This window comes from Colletes gigas, unplaced genomic scaffold, assembly GCF_013123115.1.
Source record: "Colletes gigas isolate AHSC1104 unplaced genomic scaffold, ASM1312311v1 Colletes_gigas_Sc00053, whole genome shotgun sequence".
NCBI lineage: Eukaryota > Metazoa > Arthropoda > Insecta > Hymenoptera > Colletidae > Colletes > Colletes gigas.
This window is the reverse complement of record NW_025106682.1, coordinates 570,740-592,610: the sequence shown is the minus strand read 5'-3', so window position 1 is coordinate 592,610 and position 21,871 is coordinate 570,740. Positions and strand designations below refer to the sequence as shown.

Sequence of the window (21,871 nt, the reverse complement as noted above, 5' to 3'; positions counted from 1 at the left end):
AATTTGTAAGGAAAATCGACATGGGGGTTCCCAAAAAGTTTTCGGCGAAATTGAAAAATTTTAAATCATTCTAAAAAATTTATTTTCAGCTACGGGGGTCAATGACAATCATTTTTTATGACATAGCACCGAATTCCTGCACATTTTTGAGAAAAAAATTCCTTCAACCAAACGTCATGCTTCGCTATTTTGTGTTTTCGATCAGCAGCGAAAAGGCGAAGCGTGTTTGTGTCAATATGCGTCTGCCTATGGTCCAATTTTAATATGGAGGACTTTCATTATTTATAATAATCCTGAATAGCCATCATTAAATTGGGTGTAGCTAAATAAGTTGGATCACTTTAGTCGTGTATCGATACATTTTATTTACACCACTTATCGCTCTAGACTAAATACTCTTGATTCGCGTAATTATCTCGATCAAAACACTTCCCATTCGTATGAAACCTTTACCACTGCAGAAATAATAAAAGAATTTCAAATGAATGTCCCAAAGTAAAGAGCAGTTAGTTTCAAGCGTTACGCATATTACATGTTCTTCGTCTGCTAAATCTCCTGTAACTTTGCCATTTTTGCTAATTTTGCATAAATATTTTAGAGATCATTCTTAAACCCCCAAGTATTGAGAAGAGATAAAAAAGATTTTAATTTTTTCAATTCGTCACAGTGATTTCCCCCCTTAAATAATCTTGGTAAATACGTACCTCGTTCGGTTAGAATGTAAAGATAGCTACTTTGAAACAGTATTCACTAAAAATCCAACAATGTTATTAATTTAATGGTTAAAAATTGTGTATAAAATTAACTATATGCAGATTTCGAGGTTTCACAGTACCGGATTAGAGTAGAATGAGTTACCGTTAATAGAATTAATGAAGTGGGAGCTTTGTCTCAACCCCTAAATATAATAAATCGTATCTCACGTATTTCATATATTTTTGCATATCGAGTGCATTTTGCAGTTTTTTGAGAATTAAAGTTTCCCATAACTGCATAAACATCCGCAGTCTGATCACTATATGAACAGTTTTCTTTACGTTAGGCCAATACAAATAAATTTTTACTGTAAATTTACAGTTCCAGGTTTTTAAAAACTAGTAAACCTCGCCTGATTTGAATGTTTATGTAATTTTATGTAAGATTATGCGTTTTATTTCGTTATTTTATGAAGTCGAGAGCATCATTGCGAATCGATTGATCCGCGAGAAGAAAGTTTCACGGTTTCACGGTATGTTTACTCTACAGCGTGCAATAATATCACGCATTTTGCAATTCCCAGACGTGCAACCAGAAGAAAATATTTCGAAGCGCCAGCAAGAAATGTTTTCTATTCTTTCGCGACACCCGTTCTATTTTTCTGAGCGACTGCCTCCGAGGTGCGAGGGTTGCGCCTTTTGTTCCCAACCCTAGCTGCAGGCGCCACCCTTCCAATTCGCCACGTCTGGCATCGAGTTTCGTTCTTCGCTCGCCGAGGCACAGAACGATCCAAATATTTTGCTCGAAGATAAAAAAAAAAAAGAAAAAAAAATAGAAAGAAAGAAAGACGCTGAAGAAGGAAAAGAATTAAAAACAAGATCGCGCACCAAATTTTTGGAAATCGACGATTAAACGACTTACCAAATTGGAAACTGAGAGAAGGATGGAACCATAACGTTTCGAGATGAGAAATCCAAGCAGAAAGCGTGGAAACTATTATTTTCGAATTATAGATTGAATAAAACAATACAATTTCTAATTTAATATTACTTTTCGTAGCTAAGTTTGTACGTTGATACTTTAATTCCACAATGAACGGTAAATCTGAAAAATTTTATATTAAATTCTGATAGTTCTGGACGATTGGATTTTGAGAAAGGATTTAAATCGTTCCTAATTTTAGGTTATTTATTATAACTTTGCATATAGGGTATTTAAAACGTTATTAAGTTTTCGGGTTTTCAAGTGGTGAAAATAGGTATTTTGAGTATACCTGGCTTATCAGGTATATAAAGTAATGGTATATTGTCGATAAGTCTACTTCCTTCTTTCCATTATCGATACTTGTACAACGTAAGTAGATGAAACCTCGATACTTGTACGTTCGTGGGATTATAAAGTTTTGTTTTGCGATTGTTTTGCAACAACCGGAATAGAGAAAACCTTTTAGATCAAGAATGTCTTTTTAATGTAAATCCAATTGGAATTTCAATTTTGGAAAATATTTAGTAAAATTTTAATTGGAATCGAGAATGTCCTATATTTGAAGTTTGGAAATTTTTTACAATTATACATATAATAGTATAGATTTGCATTCGTTTAATCGATGTTCAGGAACGCTTTTCTGAAAAAGTATTTGTGAGTTCTATTTGACTGATAAAACGTGGAAGTGAAATACTAAGATTCATCGATCTGGATCATTTTTAATCGCGAGAAATAAACTGACGATTTTAAGTATTTGGACAATTGGTTTTCAATATTCGAGCTATAAAAACTTCGTGTCATTTGGAAGACAGAACCCTTTACTTTCATCATCCCAAGTAGTATTTTCTTCAAGACTTATTTACTCTAATTGTCAGAAACAAGTAAGAAAGTGAAAACGGTTTTACTTTAAAAATTGTTTCACATTCAAACGACCCAATGAAAACTTTGAAAATTTGTTGCCCTACTTAGAACTACTATGAATTTAAAGATTAAAGCCTCTTCTTTGCAATTACCTTTTAAAAGTTCAAGCACTATCTCTTTTTTTGCTGTTTTATTCGACTTTGAACAAAGTGCGTATCTTTAATATTGCAACATTTAATGATCATAACTCCCATCATGCTCGTACGAAATGAAAAATTTATTACTCAAAAAATACTCAAGGAAGTAACATTGATTTGAAAGTGATGTAAAAAATTTGTTTAACTTTCAGGGACCATTAGAATGCAAAAAATTATTCGATCCATTATTTTGCTACGATGTTCTTAATGATGCACTAGAAAATCTAATTTTTCTATTGAATTAATTCTTTGACCATTTTCATTTTTCACTTAATATCATTTTTTTCTCTTCTGTGCACGAGATAAATTTTATATCTTATACAACGCACACATAAAACAAATTTTATATTACATAAAATTTATCTTGTGCACAAAAGATGAAGAAGTAATATTAAGTAGAAAATGAAAATGGTAAAAGTCAGTATGTATTACGAATTATATTCTGTGCATTATTTGATCAATAATTTGTGTTAAGCTTAATTGTCAAAATTCTTATATTTTTGGCATTCCTTAGCACAAATATAATTACTGGTAAGTCATAACGTTATTTTTAAACATTTGAGAATACGTTTGTAATAAAATAATCAGTAAGAAAAATATTTTTAGTCATATTTCATAATGAGACCAATAAAAGCAAGTAAAATATCAGAAATTAAAAAACTATTAATATCTGGGCTTTCTCATCGCGAGATTTCTAAGAAGGTACTGTGCTCTGTTGGTACTGTGTCATCAGTACGTAAAACTTTAAAAGAAAACATACTAAAAAATAAAGCAGGACGAAAATCAAAGTTATCCACTACCACAAAGCGATTAATCATACGATCAATCCGTAATGGTAGCGTTGATAATGCTGTACAGATGTAAAAAAATTTAGTCACACACCATAATATTAACGTAAGCGCTGAAACAGTGCGTAATGCACTGCGAGAAGTGAATTTAAGAGGACGTGCAAAAATAAAGAAACCTCTTCTTACAAAGCGGCATAAGAAGCTTCGACTGCAGTTTGCCGAAAAATATAAAAATTATACAGATCTCGATTGGGCACGAGTAATATGGTCAGACGAGACGAAAATTAATCGTTTTGGGTGCGATGGACAGGAATGGACATGGCGAGGAAATAAAGAACAAATACGGTCGCATCACGTTCATCCAACACTGAAATTTGGAGGAGGCCATATCATGGTTTGGGGTTGTATGACCAGTGAGGGCGTCGGATGCGTTGAAAAAATTGAAGGTCGAATGACTGCAACATCATACACATCCATCCTGCAGAAAAGTTTAATTGGAAGTTTGGAAAAATGGAATAAGAACGCAGAAGAAGTCATTTTTCAGCACGATAATGACCCTAAACACACGGCAAAAATCACCAAAGAATGATTAACAGCTCATGGTTTTACTGTTTTAGACTGCCCCCCACAGTCTCCTGATCTGAACCCAATAGAACACCTATGGGGTTTACTAAAAAGAACAGTTGCCAACTTCGATCAAAATTCAAGAAGTATTATTGAATTGTGGTCTGAAGTTAAAACTGCTTGGGAAAATATTAAGGCTGAACAGTGTAAAAGTTTAGTAGATAGTATGCCAAGACGCATAGAAGCCGTATTGAAAGCGAAAGGAGGGTATACGAAGTACTGATATTTCATTTTTTCAAACTCAAAAATTTGATCATTACATCATTTGTTAATGTTATTTAATTTTTTTTTTAAAAAGTGTAACATATTTAATTTAATTCTGTATTATATGAACTATGAAAACTATGTATGTAATTATAATAAAATAGTTTGTTACATATCTTATTAACATGTGTTCAATTAAATAAAAATTTAAACAAAATTAAACATTTGATCAATTGTTTGAGTCACTGTATAGAGAAAATACTGTAATCTTGATGGGGCCAGGCAATTTTTGATTGACTATCATTTAATCTTCGAAGGAGCAGAGAAATTCAAAGGAATTCAGGTGGTTTAAATTTTCAAAAATGATCAAAAAACTGATTGTCGTAAATATATTATCTTATATAAATGGTTTACCTAACATTTAAAGAGAATCACAAAACGAACCGAGAAAATGATCAAATCGTTAAAACAAGACCTCCAAGCTATTGTACGTTCTTTTGTTGTTTTTCTTTTTTACGAAATTACAATATCCAACGTAAGTAATAAAACACATATTAATGTATTAGAGTTTCGAGTCATTAATTTTCAAGCTGAGAGTTCTAGACCAAATTAATCCGATCCCGGAACCACGCGCAGTGTGTTTTTAACGAGAATACGTGATTCATCGTAGCATTCCACTCTCGTCGTAATTATGCCCAGTTCTTGAAAAACTCGAGAAGGTTTTTCCCGCACCAACGAGTTCGAAACTTCTCCGACACGAGACAGAGACGTCATTTGATGAAATTCTCGAAACAATTGGGAGTACTGGATCATTTGTTTAAATACTTATATTCCCATCATTCAGAAGCAGAGTTATAGCTCGATCCAGTTACTAAAACCACCCCGTATCAACGAAGGAAGATAATTTTTTATTGCATGTTTTTATAACCAACAAATTCGCAGACTATAATACTATAATATAAAATATTGTACATGTATTGTTCAATTATGGGATAAATATTAATTGAAAATTCTGAATCTTTCTTGTTTTAAAAGTATTTCATTAAACATAGTTTATTATATTCGTAACTCGTTTGATATTAGATCCTTTTTTTAGAAATGAATAAAATTTTATTAGAAATTAATTCAATGCTTTAACGTTTTGTCAGTCGTTTTAAATTCAGATTGTTTTCCCTTTCGATGGTATAAACCTTCCAAATAAAAAGAACCGCCGAAAATCGTGGCTAATTATCAAACTTCACTAATTAATTCTGTATTAATCTATCGTTAAATTTTCATCTCTTTTTTTAAACGTATACACACAGGAATCAGTTCGTTAAATAACAAATTGTTATTATTAGATGAAAGGTAATTATCAATCGTTGAATTAATATTATAAGCTGTTCAGTCGTCGATCGAATGTTAAATTGACTTTAAATTTATTCAGTCAAAATCCACGCCTAGTCTCTGAACCAGATTGAATATAATGTACACTGCAGAGCATAACTATAGCACCACTACAATTTTCGAGAGTTTCGGAGTATTAATTAATGATTTCTAAATATTAATAGTACTACGTAAACCAGGTTAAAATGGAATAACAGTAATGGAAAAAGGGTAAAAATTACGTTTATTTAATAATTAAGTTATAATTTGAATGAATGGAATGGAAAATTTTAATTATTAGTAGGACCTTGTTTGTTCTTTATTCAGTCAAAAATTAGCTTTCTCAAACTTTCCTTGTTAATTTCATTTCTTGTTCGTTACATGCTAAAATTGCAATTTGTACTTTTTCAATTAGATATTTACTACGCGGAATTATGTAAATTAACTATAAAATAGTATTTAGTAACTTTCACATCATCTGGTGTCTTCTTGTGTACACTTTCCTCTTCTTTGAATACACGCCCTCTCTGATAACGTGTGCAGTTGTGTGCTAGCATGTGCCAGTAGTAATCTTAGGTAATCCTTTAAATAAATATTCATTAACCATTACTGTGTCCTTTATTTAAGCCCAACAATAATTTAAGCGTATAATTTTTGTCTAGACCATCATTATTCGGCCCTTTTTGTGATTTTTTTTTTAACGACAGGTAGGTACAATGGCTCCTAATACTATTCTCTTCGGTTGCACTTACGGAATTTTCGATCGAATAATTAGTTTCGACATGGTGTTAAAAGAAGTATTGATTTTGTCACAGTATTTAAGATTTTTCCTTCAAAGTTCCACCATTTTATAATAAATAATTATTTTCAAAAATCCGTACGTGCAATTGAAACTACTGTCTTATAGTTAACGAAAATTGCATAATTTCTTGTTTCACAACTTGCAGTGAAAAATTACACATTCGCCCGTTTCTAACAAATTTTTGGAGACCTCTCACGCTGGTTCCTGTTCTGGCTATAATAATTAATATTTTCATACGAAATTTTAACGAGAAGTAGTTCAAGAAATGTACTTTTGAATACATTAAATATTTATTAGAAAAAGTCTCATAGGTACGGCCAAAAAATTCTTGAAAATTGCCTTTATTTTCAGCCGTCACAGTGATTCCCCCCCTTAATATGTTGAATTTCCCGCCGAAATGTAGACAGCATCCACACGCCTTTGTGAGTAGTTGGGTCGGAGTGGCGCTGGTGTGGTTTCCGGTGGTTTTGGTGAATCGCACATGGATCGTTGTGCAGATGTTAGCGATTAAGTATTTAAGTTAGTTAACTGTATTCAAATAAAGATATTTATATATATCAACTGGTATGTGGCTTCTCAAGATCGATCCCATAAATTCTCAACATAATAAAAATACGAAGTTGCATAATGATCCACAGTGTACTTATAAGAAATAAAATACAACAATCTCCAGGGTTATTAATGGGTAAACAATTTGAAAATCTCAACGTTTTAATAAAGAATCAATTAAGTCTACCCTGTACTTAAAACCTTGGAAATGATGTGTGAAGACAATAATTTGAAGAATCTTGATCAATTTGTTTCATACTTGGTTAGAAAGTAACGCATTTAAACTGGTTACCGTCATATTTCAAGATCTAGCAAACCGATTGAAAATTTGTAGAGAATATTCAGTAGACACACCTTTATCGATGAAGCTTGAAATTTGAAAAAAATATTGTGTTTTACTATTTTCTTTTAATACGCTAAAGACAGAAGAAAGGTTAAAAAATGGAAATTCGAAACTTGAAGTACCGCTATTCCTTTATTTATCGAGATTTTGACTTCTCCCTAGTTCCTGCTATAACTACAACTTTCCTAATGAAGACACTTTAGCCCCCTCTATTTCAGATTAGCGGATCGGCTGGAATCCTGGAAGCCATACCAGCACCTTTTTCCGAAGAGTCATTAAACAAGAAGTTATAACTCCCACGATTTTCAATATTTTTCCATGAAAAAAATACGATACATGCTTATAAGATGAATAAATATATCTGCAAAATCTCAGTTCAAAACAGCCTACCTACCATTAAGAAAAAAATCACAAAAAAGCCGAAAAGATGACAGTCTAGACAGCAATACTCCCTTAACAAAAATATGAATTTGCATAAAGATCCGCAGTCTACTTACAAGAAATACAAAATACAACAACCTCCAAACTTATCGGTGGGTAAACAATTTGAAAATCACAACGTTTTAATAAAAAATCAAACAAGTCTACCCTGTAGAAGCCCTGTTAAAGCCTTGGAAATGATGCATAAAGACAATAATTTAAAGAATCTTGGTCAATTTGTTTTATATCTGGTTAAAAAATAAAGATAGTTTCATCGATCCAACAACCACAGCTCACGAAAATAGATCAACTTACAAAATTTTAAGTATATTACTAATTTTTCTTTGGTACTGAAATAATATTAACGCTAAAACTACCGACAATTACAGTGTATCTATCTGCACCAAAGAAATTACAACGATAGTCGAAGAAATGAGTAATGCAATGGAAATATATGTTTATTAATTCACTTACAGAGAACCACGGTTTTGTAAAAATCCAGCCAAGAAATGTACTTTCGAATACATTAAACATTCATCAGAAAAAGTTTCATAGTCACGCCCAAAAAATTCTTGAGAATTGCCTTTATTTTCAGCCGCCACAGTGCTTTCACTCTTCAATGAACTGATTTAGACCAGACATCCATCGAACTCTCGTCCCACTGTATTCCATCAAAGTATTCGCGTAAAACCTTTTCGAATTCCTGCCAGGAAGCTCCGCTGAAACGTAAACCGACGAGAAATACTAATCAAAGTGAACAGTTACAGGCTATAAAAGTCGAATGGCATTAGATTCGTCAACCGAGACGATCAAGCCTCGACAGAGCGGCCATTTAAGAAGAGAAAACCAACGAGAATAGTAAAAAAAGAAAAAAAAAAGAAAAAAGAAAAAAAAATGAAAGAAACGAGTCCTTTTGAGCCGAACCGGCGCGGTTAGGGGGTAAAAAGCACGAACAGAGGGAAAATTCATTTCGAAACGACGAATCCGTGGCCTGGTTCGCCGGGACGCCGTGAATTCTGGCCAGCTGCCAGCCAGGAGGACCGGAAGAGATCCAGCGCGCCCGGAGGAGGAAAAAAAAAAGTGGTACGCGCGTATCTATCATCGTAATACCTGTCAGGTGGGCGCACAATGGTGCTGCGTGTGTTTGCAAGAGCAAAACTTCTCCCAGAAACCCGTTTCGAACCTATTTTCGGACGTTGGCGTCGAGGGGGATGCCGAGAGATCGACCGTAGGGAGGATGAATCGAGATAAATAGAGGGGTTGGATACGCCTCGCGGAGGGCAGAGGCGGTAGATACGTGTGCATGTAGAAAGCCAGAAAGTGAATCTACTGCAGTGCAGCAAGCAAACTTCGGTAATATAGCGTGTCCGTGTACAAGTGTACGTGTATTGGCCGCGCGGGATGGCCCACCGGGCTCAGAATTACACGCTTTATCGAGCCACAGGTCTGTGTGTAGTCATTTTTCTCGCCCCGTTCGATAGAAACATTTATACTAGGCCCCAACAATCGATTAGATGCCATCGCTTTGAATTCGACAGATCCATTACAAAGGTCCGTCGAACCTTTTCACGACGCACAGCGAAGCATTCGGGGTCGAAAAGCTGGCCAAAACACGGTTTCTCGAATCTTGGTTGTCCGGAAAGTTCTTTTCGTTTTTTTAACAGGTATTAAGTATAAAATATTTTGGGTTCTGTGTACTATTCTTGAATAATATATGATCCGTTCTGTTCTACCACCTTTTGCCATCGCTCCGGAAGCCTCATAATGCCGCTTTTCCAAAATTCCCTTGCCTTACTGTTAAAATATTCTTTGAGGCCGTTTTTTATTTCATTAACTGATGTGAATTTTCTATTGCGAAGAAAATTTTGGAGGGAAAGGAACAAATAATAGTCCGATGGTATAAGGTCTGGAGAGTATGGAGGATGCGGTAGAACATCCCAATCAAGCTCTAAAAGTTTTGTTCGCACGGGTAAAGAAACGTGTGGCCTCGCGTTGTCGTGGTGGAACACGATACCACGTCTATTCACCAATTCTGGACGTTTTGCAATGATAGCCTCTTTCAGTTTTTTGAGTTGGGTGCAATATTTCCCACTGTTAATCGTTTGCCCTTGCGGAAGTAACTCGTAGTAAAGAACACCCTTCCAGTCCCACCAAATTGAAAGCAATATTTTCTTCGGGTGAAGTCCAGCATTTGCTACCGTTAAAGAACTCTTATTTCGACTCGACCATAATCATTTGCGTGCAGTGTTGTCGTAGAGGATCAAAGTTTCATCCCCAGTAATCAAACTTTTCAAAAACGGCTCTCTTTTGTCACGTTGGATGAGTAAATCGCATGTTGAGATCCGGTTCAGAAGATTGCTTTCCGTCAGTTGATGAGGGACCCACACTTCGTAGCGTTTAACGTATCCAAGCTTTGTCAAATGTTCATGAACTGTTGTTCGCGGGATGTTTGAAGCATTTGCTATCTCACGAACACTAGATCTTGGGTTTTCATCGAGGTAGGCCTTGATAAGGTCAGTATCAGTGGTGGATGGACGGCCGCTGCGATCTTTATCTTTAAGGTTAAAATGTCCGGCTCTAAACCTTCTAAACCAATTACGGACTGTTTGAACAGTTATAGACTGGTCCCCATAAACGTCACAAATCTTCTTTGCAGTATTTTCAAACGCACTGCCTTTTTAAAAGCAGTAAAACATCACATGACGCAAATGCATCTTTTGGTTTTCCATCTTTCACAAGGCGAAAAACACTCAACAAACTTTCTACTGACATCAAAAACTGTTCTCTTGTACTGCCAGAGGATGACTAATAACCATACAGTTGACGGTAGAGTGCTCTGGTTGTTTGTTTACTTAAACAAAGCGAGACAAGAGCTTGAGCGACGAACGCGAAAAGAACTTTCCGGACAACCTAATATTTAGTTGTTACGCTTTTGATCGCAATATGACAACCAGTGTGTTCACGGCAGTTATTTACAGCGGTCGATCTCGAGTGTGCTCTGCGATTTTTGCGATGGAAAGAACTGTCGAGCAAAGAATTTGTCTTAAATTTTGCGTTTCTAACGAGATTTCTTGTCGCCTGAGTGTTAGAGTGGAAATTTTCTCATGAAGTGGAAATGTCTCACATGTCCGTGCATAACATTTTAACTGAAGTTTTGGGCATGAGACGCGTCGCTACACGACTTCGTCCGAAGGAGCTGAATTTTCTGTAAAAACAACATCGAAAAGCAGTTGCCGAAGACATGACTTCACGAGCTTCTAGTGACTTTACCTTCATGAAACGCATCATAACCGGTGACGAAACATGGGTTTATGAGTACGATATGCAAACAAGTCAACAATCTTCGGAATATCGCTTAGAAAATAAACGAAACCCTAAAAAACCGCGTCAACGTCGTTCGAAAATTAAGGTCATGCTCACTGTTGTCTTTGATTGCGTGGTGTTGTTCATTCGGAATTCCTTTCAAATGGGCAGACAGTAAATAAAGAATATTATTTGAGCATCATGGGACGCTTGCGTAAAAATATTCGTCGGAAACGGCCAGATGTGTGGAAAAACAATTCTTGGATCCTCCACCACGATAATGCTCCGTCGCACACAACGATCTTGGTACGCGAATTTTTGGCCAAGAACTCAACAAATGTGATCGAACAAGCACCGTATTCACCAGATATGGCCCCCTGTGACTTTTTCTTATTTCCGAAACTCAAATTACCCCTTCGGGTAAGGCGTTTTGAGTCGATAGAGGTCATAATAGAAAGTTCGCAGAAGGAGCTGAAAGCGCTACCTTCTTCAGCGTTTAAAAAGTGTTTTGAAGATTGGGAGAAGCGTTGGCGTATGTGCATTGCACCTAATGGGGCCTGCTTTGAAGGCGACAAAATAAATTTGGATGATTAAGTAAGCAATTTGAGTGTTATTTACAAATTCCGGGTACTTATTTTACATAATGTAAATGAATTATATCGGTATTATTTTTTGGATTTTTGTACTCGCGAAGCTTCGGTTTGCATCGAAACTAAACACTTTTGTAATACTAATTTTGTATTTCTCAATTGTATTGTGTTATGCAATAATATCTGTGGTCCGATAGTAATATAAAATGTAATTTATTCAGGTCTAAAAAACCATACAACAAAATTATAGAGGTAGCGCAGAAGAGAAGATTTATAAAACTGTTTCGATAGTAATACACAAGCACGAGAATTCCTCGCGACCGACTGGTCAGCTTTTCTTGGGGGTTCCCCTACGGTCGATCAGTACTCCAACGTAAAGTGTCATCTTGCGGCCGTAAGCGTGCCACAATATCTTATTAATAATGCATTGCAAAATTAATTGTTTCATATTGAAAATATTTTTTATTGACGAACGGTTAATTCAAACATTAATACGCCATTAGATTCGTAATCAATGACCCCAAAAACTAAAATGTACTGATTTTCGTACGAATCAATGATCGATTTCATATTTTGCCCGCGTTTTGACCACAACGCCACACAGCAAGGCCAAACACGAATTTATGTTAATAAATAATCCTACTCGCCGAAGGCAGCTTCCTATATTTTTAATGTCGTTATAAAGGAGAGACTTCGCTCTCCAAATATATGGTAGTTCCAACCATGGGGAAACATTTTTAAACCTTTTATAGTCGTTTCAATCATATTTTTAAAAAATTATCAGTTCTTATTGTAAAAATTTTATTGAGAAAATTGAATTCAGAGTTTCGAAGGTAGAGATTTTGAAATGATCGCAGAAAGGTTGTTGTGCGACCCTTTTCTAATTCTTTAATGTTTACTTTACTATTTATAATTACTGTAATATTTTTCTTGAGAATTTATGGGGTCGATCTTGAGAAGCCACATATCAGTTGATATATATAAATATATTTATTTGAATACAGTTACCTAACTCAAATACTTAATTGCGAACATCTGCACAACGATCCACATGCGATTCACCAAACCCACCGGAAATCATTCCAGCGCCACTCCGACCCAACTACTCACAAAGGTGTGTGGATATTGTCTACATTTCGGCTGGAAATTCAACAATTTTAAAGATGGATATATTTTTGTCGAATGTGTCAACAGTAAACTTTTGATTTTACTTTAAGTTGAACTATTGATTTTAGTTTAAGTTTACATGGTTTATCTCTCCAAACCATCCTTATCACATTAAATTATTTCAAACCGTTTCTAAAGGATAGAATTTAAAAAAAAAAAATGAAAATACAAGAAAATATAAAATTGCATTTTACACCGAAATTATTGATTTTAGGACCTACGTAAGCATCTTTTACTCGTCCCGATAAAAGCTATAAGCTAAAACAATTTAAAATCCTGTTTACAAGTGACCCCGAACTGTCCGCGAATTTTAAAGCTTAATTGCACAACAATGTACAAACAGGCACACTTAATTTTTCTAAAAATTAAAAAACAGAACCTAAGTTACAAGATGGCACAAAAAAGGTGATGGATCTGGATAGATGCCTCTATTTTTATTTTAAAAACTGAAATATATGAAGTAAAAAATTAAGTACCATTGAAACGTGATTAAATTCATTAAATTTCTATATTAGAAAACGAAAGTATGTGAATTTCCTGTAGTAAATAATATTACCGTTTAGAAAAAAGAAAAACGTCAACCACTGAATACTATTTTTAAAAAATTATCGACATTTAGAAACTTAAATAAGCTGTAAACTAATTAATAAGAAATTGTCTGATTACAAACTTTTATTAACTAGATTACTAAATTGACATTTGGTTTCAAGAACTATTGCCATTTGGAAGCTTAAATAAACTGAAAAATAATTATCGAGAAATTGTCCAACTATGAATTTTTATTAGTTGAATTACCTAACTTTCAATTATTTTCAATTTCAATTTTTTGCATTGAATGTTATTCTTAAAAAAATTTCATAGGTAAATGACATTTGATTTCAAGAGCCATCGACATTTAGAAACATAAATAAACTGAAAATTGTTTAATAAGAAATTATCTAATTACGAATTTTTCTCGCCATTCGGTTCAGTTGCGATTCGAGAGAGGCTACATTTATACATCAAATCTAAAAATGAATCTTTTGTTTTGAATTAAACGCAATTTGACTGTAGAATGTTTATTTATATTTTGTTAGCGGGATACCCATCACTTATCTATCAAGGAACTGATGGAATCCCGTCACGAAAAGACGTCTTCGGATGTTTTAGAAGCTAAAGAAATCTTTTGAAGACACCTTAGGGGGGATTTCGAGGTAGTGTGAGATGTTTACCCACTAAAATCTCCACGTAGACCATCTTTAAGTGAAACGGGGGATCCCTATTTTCCCTACCCTGCTATTGCTTCTCCCATTTCGGGAGCCCCGAATATTATTTTCAAATAAAATGTTTAATTAAATAGAATTTATTCGAAATTTTATTCGATACAATTCTCGTCTGACAAAATTAAATCGAATTCAGTCCTGTCGCTGGCACTGTCCGTCATCGGATTATTAAGGTTTGTGCTCCAATTTTTAACCACCTCGAGCTTTTATACCGTCACAAGTAATTCATTACGGTCTTAAAAATTCACAAAGAAATCTCGACAGCTTCTCGGCTCCTTTGCGTTCGATCAAAACGACTCTGAGACTCTTCTGTGAAGTCGAGGGACGGCCAAGGGCTGACAGAATGGAAGGACCGAAACGGAAAAGATGGCCAAGGATAAAAAAAAAAAAAAAGGAACGATGATGAGACAGCACTCGGTTTCTATCGAAAGAAAGGACCCCACGGCGTTATACTAAGTCTTTATGATTACATATAAGCCCTCGTGCGACCTCCACAAAAGCGTTTCCCTCTCACAAAAGGCTCCCTGCACCCCTCGTGTTGTCGTGTGCACTCTCTTTAAAATTTTAAATCTCCATTATGTCGCGGAAACCGTTTCCAAACCATTATGAAACGACGAATTATTGATTTATCCACGCGAAACTCCATCTTTGGGAATTTTTTCATCCGAGCAAAGCAATTTTCGAAACATATTCAAACTCTGAAAACATATTTCAGCGTGTTATTAAATCACACGACCAAAGCCTCCATTTTTAATTGAATTTCACCAAAAGAGCTTTGGTATTTTGTTGTGTCGCTCCAAAGTAAAACTTTCTATAAATTTTCCAAGTACAAACGACTCGAAAATGTCGAACAAATTCTTCTTTTCGCGATTCGTTCGAGAATTATTTAAAACTTTTAAGGGCTCGTTGCAAACACCAAGCTTCCACCCTTGAATTAATCGTGAAACGAATCGCGGAAAAATTTTTAAACTCTGTAGAGCCGTTTGAATTTGAAAAAATTTTCGCGGAAAAGAATCGCCTTTAATTTCACGGAGAGCGAAGGGTTTGGCCTTCGAAACGAGCCTGGCGAACTATCCGATTTCTTTTCGCGAAGTTACGCTGGTCCAAATATCAACGATAAAAAAGTTGGAACAAAATCGACGATCCTGCACTGGCGACTCCCACCTCGTCAGGTTTTCGTTTTCTTTGCAATATTCTGATAGGTCAGAGGTGAATTTGCAAGTTTTCCTCGTCGCTCGTTCTAAACTGTTTCCCAGTTTCTTCGGGATCCAGTTTCAGAGTCGCTCGACGAAGTTTGGAGTTTGACACTTGGACGTCGGTTGTCGAACTAGGCTTTCACGCTACAACTATAGACTTGTCCGCGCCATTATCGCGGCAAACATTCGCCTCAGTCGTGCGGGTACATGATGAAAAAAAACGATTATCTTTCAGCATAAATCACCCAATACATGCAACTTTACTTTTTCAATTTACATTTTTCACAAATAGGCTGTTTATTATCGAGTCATCCCATATAATTATCGTTCGAAACAAAAGACCCAGCACAGATCTTATGGAAAATGGCCCCCGGTTAAATTAGCTGAACTTCTGATATGATGCAGTTCATGATGTCTTGGTGAAATGTTCCAATGTGCCTAAGCTCGTAAATTGAACAGTTTCCGAGATACGGGGGATCAAAAGTCAATAATAGTGCGCCTCATTCTAGACTACCAGGTTTGAGCATATTTGAGTGTAAGAAGCACTGTTGTACACTGTCCACTTATTTGGGAGTTTATGAGTCATATTTAGATATACATATGTATTTTTTTTTATTCAGTAAATTATCTTTATGACATAGAAATTAATCCTTAAATGTAAGGCTGTTTTCTATTTACCTGTTATAATTTCCGAAATGCACAGGATAGAAGAAAAGTTATTTATTTAAATTCATTAAAGTCATGATCTATCATAACACCCCCTCCCCCCACCTCTTTTTCTTTTTAGTCGTTCGTCACATTTTCTGGGATTATATTGTTAAACGTAATTCAATACAAGATGTACGATACTCTAAAACGAGAAGAAACATTCATACAAACGTATGGTCTATATAACCAACAATTCTTATAACAAACTGAGTTCTTCGTTGAATTATTCGTAAGTGAGGTTTCTTAATAAGTTGTGAAATGTTCATTTTGTAGCACAACGTTTAGGTCCAATATGTTACTACTTCTCAATAAAACGTTTTTAAAATTTATGGTTGTTTATCGAATCGTTTAGTCCATCCCATGCATTTTAAGTACACATCGGTTCGAGTACTTATAACAGCGAATGAAAAATGTTCGTGCAATAGTAAAACAAGAATTTTCAGACAAACCATGCATTCTGCTCCGAATTGGATGTCCTAATAAAACTTAAATTCTTCTTCAATTAAAGGACCCTGTACAGATCTTATGGAAAATGGTCCCCGGTTAAATTAGCTGAACTTCTGATATGATGCAGTTCATGATGTCTTGGTGAAATGTTCCAATGGGCCCAAGCTCGTAAATTGAATAGTTTCCGAGATACGGGGGATCAAAAGTCAATAATAGTGCGCCTCATTCTAGACTACCAGGTTTGAGCATATTTGAGTGTAAGAAGCACTATTGTACACTGTCCACTTATTTGACTCCTTGAAACTCAGTAGTTGTACTGCGAGCTCTTAAATATTACCCCTTGACCCTCTGACCCTCTGACACCCCTTCAGGAGTCAAAATAAAAAAAGCCAAAAAGGTAAAAAATGGTTCTCTTTTTCATTGTACAAACATGAAGCACCGTCGACATTAGCATTACCCAGTGTGCACCACGAGGAGGTTGCTTAATCGGATTTTGCACACCATGTGGCCCTGAAGAGGGCCGTTTTTATAGTTCTCTCTATTCGACCATAAGAATCTCTGGTCGTATTTAGAAAATTGCCATCCGAATATCTGGCATGCCTTTGATGACGAGCAAATCCTAAAAACCTTAAAACACTTGCAATATGTGCGCATGTACTCAATGTTTTGGTACCGGATTGACAGATGCAGTAGTAACCATTTATTACTTCCTCTTCTAGTTCCAGTTCATTTTTGGGATTGTGATAAATAAGAACTTGATATTTGGTACGATTCCGAACGAAGTGTCAATCTGCGCTAACAGAGGGTATCAGGACAATATGAATGTTGAGGTTGTTATAAACAATGATCGAGCAACCTCCTCGTGGTACACACTGGGTAATGCTAATGTCGACGGTGCTTCATGTTTATACAATGAAAAAAAGAACCATTTTTTACCTTTTTGGCTTTTTTTATTTTGACTCCTGAAGGGGTGTCAGAGGGTCAGGGGGTCAAGGGGTAATATTTAAGAGCCCACAGGGTCACAACAGTGCTTCTTACACTCAAATATGCTCAAACGTGGTAGTTTAGAATAAGGCGCACTATTATTGATTTTTGGTCCCCCGTATCTCGGAAACTGTTCAATTTATGATCTTGGGCCCATTGGAACATTTCATCAAGACATCATGAACTACATCATATCAAAAGTTCAGCAAATTTAACCAGGGGCCATTTTCCATAATATCTGTGCGGGGTCCTTTGAACGTTTCTCGAGTTTTCCTGAAACCTATTAAGAGAACCAAGCATTCGGAAAATTGATTTCTTTTTCAAAAGTAATAGTATTCATAATACAAGAATATGGATTGTATATAATACTGCAGCACATTTAAAAAAACTCCCTCGATTACCAGATATTAACCCTATTAAGCATGTTTGGCTTGATTAATACTTTAATCAACGAATGCAATAATATTACTAATAAGATCATATCTAATTTAGTTAATTCAATACCTAGAAGGCTAGCTGCAATAATAAAATCAAAGGGAAACCCTGCTAAATTCTAATTATAAATATTAATTTTACAATTATTTGTTGTTTTTATTACAAATGTTTAAATTACTTGTACCCTTGATAATGACAACAGAACTGAAGAAAACATGTAACATGTATTTTGAAAAAATATTGTTTAATAAACATTATTATTCAGCATTTTAGTCGTAATTAGTCACTGTACGAATACGTTTTACACCCACTGTACTATCACCTTACAAAGACCTGTTAAACTCGAGGTCGGACGACGTAAGTAGAAACAGCGGCCAATGATCAGACAATTTTAAATTCAGTTTATTCGATATCAAAATCTCATACAAACAAAATTTATTCCTATTTCACAATTTGTAGAATTAATTCCTGTCACGTTTGTTCAATTATTATTGAGTCACCCTATATAATTCAATGCATTTGTAATATGTGATCATTCGAAACGAACACTTTCGAGTTTTTCTGAAACCTATTAAGTCTTTCTTTCGAAGTATCTGGAAGAATTTTTTATAATTTCTCGAATTATTAACAATTGTACTGAATATGAATATGAATAAAATCAATTCCAAATTTTCTATTTGAATAAATATTTATTTCCAATAAATTCAATTCAATTGATTATTTTATATAAGATATTATGCTCAGAATAGTTGTTCGTTATTCACAAGAAATTATTCTTCATTCAAACGAATAAATCATTCAAATCATTTCAAATAAATACTCAATTAAATACTTTTGAATAAATTCCAATCAATCGACCATTACACAAATAATAGAACGAATAACTGTCACATTCAATCGAAACTGGACATTATTGAAGATAATTGTTCAAATGAACTTTTTTATTCGAATAAAAAAAATATTTAATCGTTTGAATAAATAATATAACGAAAAAACGTATCCATAGAAGGCGTGTCGACTTACTTTCCGGTGCGACTGTACGTCACGCGACGATCTCGCCAAAACATAGGCGGTGACGTTGACTTCGTTTGACTTTGCAACGCCGCCATTGTTTCGCCAAAATTAATCCCTGGGTGAAATATTTGAATAGACGCCGGATTTCCGGGCGTTATTACCGGGATTCCCCTCTCCCATTCGTGTGTGCGAAAGAGATTAAACCAATTAGAGAGACGACTTACCTGATAGTCCATATAATTCCCGTAGCCCATGTGGTTGCAGGTACAGGCGCAGGCCTGGATGTGCCTCCGCATGTCCAGCTCGACCTCCTCGCCGCAGACACCCCTGTTGGCGGCCATCATGGTGTCTCCCATGCAATAGCCGCTGGTGCAATACATCCTCGGGTCGCTCTGGTCCAAATAACCGCCGCCAGTGTCGTCGTAACCGAGCCCACTGGCGCACCGGGAGTCCGAGGTGTATCCCACGCGGGATTGGGGACGCTCCTCGTACCCCAGCCTGGACTGAGACCGATGAAAGGTCGGAGGAACATCCTGCTACAGAGATTTTTCCCATAAGCTACGCTACGCGATCGAAAGATGCGGTTGCATCTACTCAAAGAATCGTGTTCTGTTAAAATACGATCACGTTTAAGTGTAATTTGTCCAAGTGGGGCGAAACGAGGAGCATGGATTCCTCTAGCGAAAAGAAAGCGAAAAGTTCTTTGTCGTTTTCAAATCGGACGCTCCGTTCTCGAGATACGAGCAGTTGAAATCCACGAAGGTCACGCGCGCCATTTTGGCACCGATCAGCTGATCCGACTTCGATTGCTTGTATTTCGAAAACGGAGCCTCCGATAGAGAAATGGCTAAGGACTTCTCGATTTCTTTTTGCGAGAGGAATTCGAATCGTTCGATAAATGTATTCGATATTATAGAAGATGATAGATATAAATATTATTATTCTAACTCACGCGCCAAAGTTCAGAAATTACTGATTTTCGACCCGGAAAATTATCGACATTTAAATTGTTCTATCTTCGTGAACAAAAAGTGTACAAATTGTACTATACTTTTTGGATATGTATTAATATCTCGAAAACGAAGGCCCCTTTAGGGTTTTTTGATACTAGGTATGTACCATGATTTATACCTGCTACCGTTTCAAAAGCGATTTCCACTGCCGGAAGCTCCCCTTGTAAGAGAAATATACATTGGTTGTATCACAACGCGGCACGTGTACATTGCACGTGGTTTCGACACGGAGTGGGTAGAAAGGACGCGTACGGATGAAAGGAAGGACTCGTGCATGGGAAACAAGAAACGCGTGATTGTGTCTTGTCACTAGAGCCAGCGCGTGACACGCCAATCAACGTACAGCGCCAAAACTGCGAGTATTAAACTCTGTCTATCAATTTTCTTGTTTGAAAAGTGAATAAAGTTCCCTTAAACTATTTAAAATTAAACATTCTGAATATGTATTTTCAAACCGTCTTTTTTAGCAGTAATGAAAGCTTTTTTAGCACTACTTTGTCACGTAGTGGTACAGAAATATTTCCAATTAGTGCCATCGACAAAGAGCGAGATCCTAAATTCCCAATAGTATTATAAATATTAACTCTAATACAATGGCAGCGTTCGCTGAAATTCATTTTCATAGGGCCAATTTTAAATTGTCCATGTTTTTGAAAAGATGTCCGTCAAGAGGACAAATGGAGCTATGTTGTCACTTTTATTCAGATTTTTAAACATTTCTCCGGTACAAAAGCAGTCCATTTGGTTTCAAACAATTGCAAAAAAAAGATAAAAAACAATTTTTTTTATAATCTGTATAATTTTTATTTGGTAATGTCTTCGCTACAAGCAGCCAAAAGCGCATTATAATCCGTTTGTTAGTTCAGCAGCTATAGTCTTTTGAAAAAAAGTAACGCTCAACTTTACGCGTCTGTAACTCTAATAATTTACAAAATTTTTAAAAATTCTTTGAGATACGTATAAATATCATTCAGCTCCAAAGTTGAACATAATTTGAAAACTTACTCCAGAAAGTGTCCGACTTCGTATTTAATGACCCTTTACCATTTTAAAATCGAGTGCTCCGTTCTCGAGATACGGACAGTTGTCTACCAAGGCCGCCTCCGCCATTTTGGTCCACAGTCTGTAAATTTACGCGACGCCAGCTGCACACACTCGGCGCGTTAAATTTAATTGCTTATATACGAAGGATTTTTAAAAGTATTCGTTTCGACTTAATCTTTAGTTTTAAATGCTTTAGTTTTAATGTTAAAGCATCTCCACAGAGAATTGGTTCACTAAATATATGTATACAGGGTGATCGCCCACACCCCGGAAAAATTTTAATGGGAGATTTTAGAGGCCGAAATAACACGAAAATCAAGAATACTAATTTGTTGATTGAAGCTTCGTTGAAAAAGTTATTAATATTTAAAGTTCCGCCTGTAGAACGGGCTCTGGAGCTTCATTAATTCGCATTGTTTGATTTTGAATCATTAAAATTCTTCAATCCATCCAGAAGTTATGATTTTTTAAACATACGCATGAAATTTAAGGGAAACATGTCATGTATAGTCAGACATTACATTACATTTTTTTTCTTAAATGTGCGCAAAATTTCGGAGGTATGTGTATTCACCAGAAATGATTGTAATTGACCCCTGCAACCAAAAATAATTTTTCCAGAACAATTTGAAATTTTTTAATTTCAGCCGAAAAATTGTACTCCCGTAGATTTGTCTTAAAAATTCGTTTTTCATTTTTGATAAGTTTGTTTGAAGTTCTACGGAAATTTTGTTTAGTACTTTTTTGTATGTATCCATAGGCTCTACTTCCATACTAAATTTCAATGAGATCCATTGACTATTGTAGGAGTTATGGCCGTTTCAAAATTTGACCAGTTTTATGGGGTTTTTCTAACTTTACGGGGTAAAGGAACA

General features: G+C 35.4%; 1 protein-coding gene and 1 pseudogene across 1 annotated transcript in view; both read right to left on the bottom strand.

Moving 5' to 3' along the window:
- LOC122403450 (dipeptidase 1-like) overlaps positions 1-21,871 on the bottom strand; it is a 203,711-nt gene that overhangs the window by 137,049 nt on the left and 44,791 nt on the right. The window contains exon 3 of the mRNA XM_043406978.1: positions 19,164-19,472. Within this exon, the coding sequence (XP_043262913.1) occupies positions 19,164-19,472 (309 nt within the window). The remainder of the gene's footprint in view (positions 1-19,163; positions 19,473-21,871) is intronic.
- Positions 10,034-10,562, bottom strand: LOC122403451 (annotated as a pseudogene).